This window comes from Leptopilina heterotoma, unplaced genomic scaffold (assembly GCF_015476425.1).
Source record: "Leptopilina heterotoma isolate Lh14 unplaced genomic scaffold, ASM1547642v1 Lhet_180, whole genome shotgun sequence".
NCBI classification, from domain to species: domain Eukaryota; kingdom Metazoa; phylum Arthropoda; class Insecta; order Hymenoptera; family Figitidae; genus Leptopilina; species Leptopilina heterotoma.
The window spans coordinates 636252-642397 of NW_025110897.1; the positions used below are offsets into that span (position 1 = coordinate 636252).

At 34.5% G+C, this 6146-nt stretch overlaps 1 protein-coding gene across 3 annotated transcripts; it reads left to right on the forward strand.

The window, feature by feature from the left end:
- Nucleotides 1–2588: 2588 nt before the first annotated feature.
- Nucleotides 2589–5621, forward strand: LOC122500018 (KRAB-A domain-containing protein 2-like). 3 transcript variants are annotated; one of them, XM_043608694.1, is made up of 4 exons: nucleotides 2589–3202; nucleotides 3315–4123; nucleotides 4261–4438; nucleotides 4813–5621. In XM_043608694.1, exons 2-4 carry the CDS (start codon nucleotides 4058–4060, stop codon nucleotides 4824–4826), a joined length of 258 nt encoding a protein of 85 aa, XP_043464629.1. In that variant the 5' UTR covers nucleotides 2589–3202; nucleotides 3315–4057; the 3' UTR covers nucleotides 4827–5621. The 3 variants fall into 3 exon arrangements, with proteins under 3 accessions (XP_043464629.1, XP_043464627.1, XP_043464628.1); XM_043608692.1 differs by having other exon boundaries at nucleotides 3370–4123; XM_043608693.1 differs by lacking the exons at nucleotides 2589–3202; nucleotides 3315–4123 and having other exon boundaries at nucleotides 4201–4438.
- Nucleotides 5622–6146: the final 525 nt, after the last annotated feature.

Genomic DNA, 6146 nt, shown 5'->3' on the forward strand with positions numbered 1-6146 from the left:
GCAAAGATGATGGAGTCTTGCGACATTCAGAGGGGCGTTAAGAAGACGGTAAAAGATGGACTTAAAGTCATCAAAGTCCTGCTGAAAGAAGCAAAAGCAAAGCATGTCGCGTCCGATGAGTCGGACGTCGATTTGGCATGCGTTCTGAGCGGTGCCGAGTGTAACCGCAAGGACCGTAAGGAAGAGAGAGAGCGTTCATATAGGCGTAATCTCAAAAGCATCATAAGAGATGCTCAGAAACGGAAGAGAGAGGGTGACAGTCCAGAAGAGACTCGAACCAAAACCGATAAGAGGAAGAAAGAGGAAGCTCCTCCAATGGAAACGGAAGTACCAGATCCAAAGATTCCTCAATTGGAAAGAATTGGGTCAAAAAGATCCACAGTTCTAATCCCAGTCGGTCAAGGATTGACGTATGCTGACGTTCTAGGTAAGCTTCGCAAAGAGGTTAACCCGGAGGACAGCCATACGAGAATAGTAGCAGCAAAAGCTACAAACAAGGGGGACCTTCTGATTAAGTTCAGAGGAGACTCCGACAAGGACGCTTTCACCGCCGAGGTCACCAAAGCGGTTGGAAGCATGGGTAAGGTGCAGTCATTGGATCGAAGAGTTACACTCGAAATCCGTGATTTGGATTGCCTTACCCAAGAAGCTGAGGTGCAAAAAGTGTTGTCTGAAGCAATGGGTAAGCCAGGAAACAGGAGAGTGACGGTCTTAGGACCCAACCGCCGAGGGATGAAGCTCTCGGTTGTAGTCACCAATCTGGAAGAGGCGAACAGGCTGGAGAAATTGGGACACGTAAAAATTGGTTTTATTTGTTGCCCAATCAAAAGAAGAGTAATGGTCGTCCGTTGTCATCGATGCCTGGGATACGGCCATATTGGAGCCAAATGCCAGAAGGAGGACAGATCGGCTGCGTGCTTTAAGTGCGGTGAGGCCGGTCACAGGTTCTCCAACTGCAAAAAGAACGCAAGCTGCTTTTTGTGCACTGAAAAGTTTGGCAATAAGGTGTCAACCACCCATATTGCAGGCAGCGGAGGATGCGGAGTCTTCAGGTCGGCCCTTGAGGAGGCGAAGAAGACTCTTGCAAGGACTAAAAGTAAATGAGAAGTGTTAAAAGGAGCGAATATTTTTTAATTATTTATTTTATTTACTTTAATTATTTTTTGTAGTTTTTATACTGTCCTTTTTACATTTTTATTCTTCTGACTTTTGTACATTTGTTTATTTATTCTTCTATTTCATTTGTTTGTGTTTTTATTTAACTCGTCTTTTACAATTTGATTTTCTGACCTCTACCTATATTTATGTTTTTTATAATTGTGTTTAATAGATTAATTTTTGTTTTTATGTCCGTTTACAATTTTATCTTTTAACCTTTTAATCTTTTTAATACTTTTTAACATTTGTTCCTTTATTCTTTGACATTGGAATGGTTTTTAATTTTAACTATTGACGCAGAGGAACCGCAGAGAGAGAACAAAGTCGCATGAGCGACAGAGTCGGAGCGCCACCCTCGAAGGCTAAAGTCTTGCGACAGTTCCGAGGGTGGATAAAGGGCTCCAAAAGAAGGGTTACGGGTTTTAGTGGGTCGGGGCTGGCAGTAGGTCGCCAGTTTATTAAATTTTATTATTTTACTTATTTTATCTTTCCTTTTCTTTTTTTATTATACCAACCCCACATAACCTTAGAATGCGGAGTCCAAGGTACCTGTTTGCAGATTTCCCAAAAGTACCTAAGCGAAAAAAAAAGAATGCATGCTTAATTCTGTTTATGTGAATAATTTTCGTTTGTTTTGGTGTAATTTGAATTTCTACATTAAAGTTTTCTAATACGCGCGTGATTTTAAAAGGGTCTGCATAGTGGTCGTTAAATTTATGTAAGCGGTGTTTGATTTCTATTTATGATGATTTGTATTTTGGGTTGCTGTTTCACAGGATGGTATCGTGAGTTGGAGGAAAACGCGCGAATATTGTATGACGTAAATCTTTTGAGCCTATCAGTGTCATGCATTTAGGTGTGAAATTTAGAAATAAGGGATTAAACCCGAGGAAAGCGTTGACGGTCTATTTTTCTTTTCTTAAAAATCGAGTCATTTTTATCGATAATGTGTCCTTATCTTTTTCTTTTATATTTTTACATAATTGTGTGTGATTTTTCTCTTTTGAAAGTGTGGCGAATTTTACGTGGGCGGATTTTGAAGCGTTTTCTTTTGCTCAGGACTTATTTGAATGTGTGTATGTAGATTAGATTAGATTAGATTTTTTTATTTTGTTCCAGGAAACCATGAGAACAACCATAAAAATACAATAAATTCAAAAATATACATAATATAAAATATACAAATTCATGATACAATTTAATTAAGAGTTGTTTAACAATAATTAAATTGAAATACTTATATAAATATTATATTATACTTTAGTATAATCAAAATAATAAACAAATAATTAAAAAATATATCTATAAAAGAAACTCTACATCTTCAGACGCTCAGTGTAGTACAAAATACCAATACTTTCTGCATTCGTTATTGAACTAGGAAGAGAGTTCCAAAATGTTACAGTAGTGACAATAACAGAATTCCTATATTGTTCAGTTCTACAAAAAGGTACCCTGAACAAATCAGGGCTTCTTACTTCTCCCAAAGTAATTTCACTTCTAAAAGTAAACTTGTTATACAGATAAAGAGGCCTTCTTGTATTAATAATGACATTATATATGTGCAACCTGTAGAAAATAATAAAAAACGATCAATATTCCGAAAATAATTTCATGCAAAATAACCGCGTTAATAATGTGAACGAAAATTTTACGTATAGTAGAGATAGGAATCCGACAGAGGGAATCACGTGTGACTCATCACATGATAAATATATATGTCGTAGGCAGATAGCATAATCCGGCAGTTAGCAAACTGCCTAGGCAGTTGGCCAAGCGCGGGCAGTTTGCAAAGTGACTGTTTTAAAATGAATTAGATTAGTCATTTGGCAAACTGCCTAGGCAGTTTGCTTACTGCCCAAGACGTTTCAGGCAGTTAGAAAATTTTCATTATAAGTGTCAATTTCTGATTCTAATTTCACTTTTTATACAAGTAGAAAATAAACAAATGTAACATTTCTATAAGTTTTGTTTGAATTTCCTGAAAATAATATTGTTGTTCTTTCCAATAATATAAATAAGGCATTAATTAATTGAAAAGAAGGTAAGTACAAACATTAAATATTATTTTAGTTTGTAACAGTCCTTTGTAGACTTTAGCAGTCTTTGAAAATTTATTCAATTTAATATTAATTTAATTAATTTAATAATGGAAGTGAATGCAGTTCATGAAATAGATTTTGAAGAGAAATTAAAATTACTTTTTAAAAGCCAACACGGTAGTAGATCGATGTGGGATAAGGAGAAAGTTGATAGTGTAAAAAAAATATTGCAACAAAATGTGACGAATTGTGAAAACTTAACAGCTTTGTACCAGTATTCAAAAAGATATGAACTTTTACAAGTCGGAGGTGTATGCAACATCATTTTAAAATGGAAAAATGATTCTGATCTTTTTGTACATGTTTTTCCTATAGAGGCATATTATTCTAAATTGTTAGAAGCTCACATTCAGACTGGTCACGGAGGTCGTGATAAGATGCTGTATTTTTGAAAAATAAGTGCAACATCCCAAGATCTGCTTGCGAACTTTTTCTAACTTGTTGTCAAACGTGTGACAGGAAAAAATCAGTGCAAAGAAAAAACATTGTAGTAAAGCCAATCGTGTCCTGATGGCGAGTTTAAATGGCTCTTAAACTATCAGGATCACGCAACTAAATTTTTACATTTACGACCTTTAACAACAAAACATGCTGCAAATGTTGCTGACGAACTTAGTAAAATATTTTTTACTTTTGGTGCTCCGACTATTTTACAAAGCGATAACGGAAGGGAGTTTGTTGCTGCAATTATTGAACAATTAATATCAATTTGTCCACACTGTAAAATAGTGCATGGACGTCCACGACATCCTCAGTCTCAAGGAAGCGTTGAGCGAGCGAACGCTGATGTTGAGAACATGCTGAAAGCGTGGATGGTCGATAATAAATCGAATAATTGGTCTCGTGGGTGTTATGAAGTGCAGGTGAGTGAAATCATAGTTTACCTAAAAATTAAAATTGATTAATTGTAAATAAATATTTAAAAAATAAAAATGATTGATTGTAAATAAATACCTGAATAATAAGAATTATCAATAAATTATGTTTTCCTTTCCTCTAGTGGCAGAAGAACTCTTCAAAGCACAGAGTACTTAATAGGTCGCCGTATGAAGCTGTATTTGGAACACGCAAATTTGATTTAAATAATACTGGCTTGCCAGAAAATATTTTAGAAAATTTAAGGACTGAAGAAGAAATCTTCTTTCACAAATGGGGCAAACCCAAGAGAAAGAAGATAGGTATTTTTTAAATAAGCTGCAAATTATTACTTATGAGTCAGAATTCCTGAAAGGAGCCACCAAATATCTGAAAATATTGTCAGTTATACTTCATTTCAAGATAAATAAAATGCAACTTGAAAAATTTAATTCAATCAATAAGTTTTTGAAACATTCATTTTTCAATTAAAGTTTCAAATTTTGAATAGTGAATAACGTTAACAAAAAATTTTTTTTTGGGAAATCCTTTGGTAGTATCATTTTTTATATAAAATACTATTAAAATAACCACATTAGTACGAAAAAAAATTAAAAGGTTTTGGGTGGCTCCTTTCAGGAATCTTGAATTTTAGAATTATGTAAAATGATAGGTAATCCAATTTTTTTGGTTTTAGTCAATTTAATATAAATCATCCCTTTCCTCAAACTTCTTCAGAAACTTCTGTTTTAATGGAAATTGAGCAAGTTCAACAGGAATTATGCACATTCTGCGAAAAGCTTCTGGAACTGAATTGTGTTATTCGTTTCGAAAAATGCAATGTTAAAATGCATGACAAATGTGGAGAGTTAGACTTGAACACAGAAGCTAACATAATTTGTCCATTATGTGCTAGAGGGAATTCCTTGATCAATATACAGAACGATTGTTATGAAAGGCAAAAAAGGAGAGCGGAAAAGATGGTTACGTTTTCGGCGGAAAATTTCCAACCACTAATTATTGGAGATAGTGTTTCTCTTTCAGTTCCTAATGTAGACCGTGGACCTTTCGATTTTAACAACATTTTAGGAATAGTGACTGTCATCCAAAACGGAGTCTATAAAATAGGGACACAAGAGGGAATCATAAATGGATGGTTTCCTCGATGCGATATTCAAAAGACTGGGTCTCAAATAATTAGTTTAAGTAATGTTAATAATGACAACCACATTTCCTTGAGAGAAGCTGCTTCTATGCAGTCAATAAGTGGTGGTCAGGGCATAAAAAAATGTAATTGTAAAGCTGCAAAAAATCAGTGCAAAAGTAATCGTTGTTCTTGTTTTAAATAAAATATATTGTGTGGTTCTAGGTGTCATAAGTCAGGGAATTGCTGCAACAAGTAAATTGAATTTTTCAATTACATTGTTCAAAATTATAAAGAATAAAAGAATGAAAATTTTCTAACTGCCTGAAACGTCTTGGGCAGTAAGCAAACTGCCTAGGCAGTTGGCCAAATGACTAATCTACTTCATTTTAAAACAGTCACTTTGCAAACTGCCCGCGCTTGGCCAACTGCCTAGGCAGTTTGCCAACTGCCGGATTATGCTATCTGCCTACGACATATACAAACACAGACTAGTGGAAGAGTAGAAAAATTAATCAGTAATAATAATCCCGGAGAAAAGAAAGATTTTATTCGCGATAATGAGATTTATGAAATTCCTTCGAATGATTTATTTTCTAATAATATAATTAATGAAAAAGATATTGATTTAAATGATTTAGAGAACGATAACTTTATTAATCAATTGGATATGACGTACTCGAAAAGTGAAAAAATAATGACGAATTCGGAAGATTTTATAAAAAACGTCTATGAGATTGCTAACTCATTAACGAATTTAATGCTAGAAGGAGTAACTGGGGTGTCTGGATACCCCAAGCAAAGTTCAAAGTATTTCCATGGCTTAAGAGGTTATATACAGTCAGGCGGTCGGAAAAATGCAGTTTTTCAAGATTTTTTTTTGGAAG

Excerpts from the sequence above, each read along its gene's own strand:
- LOC122500018 (XM_043608692.1), top strand. The coding sequence starts at position 4,410 with ATGGGGCAAACCCAAGAGAAAGAAGATAG. Across the intron at positions 4,439-4,812 it reads ACCCAAGAGAAAGAAGATAG|TCAATTTAATATAAATCATC; the intron begins GTATTTTTTAAA and ends TTTTGGTTTTAG.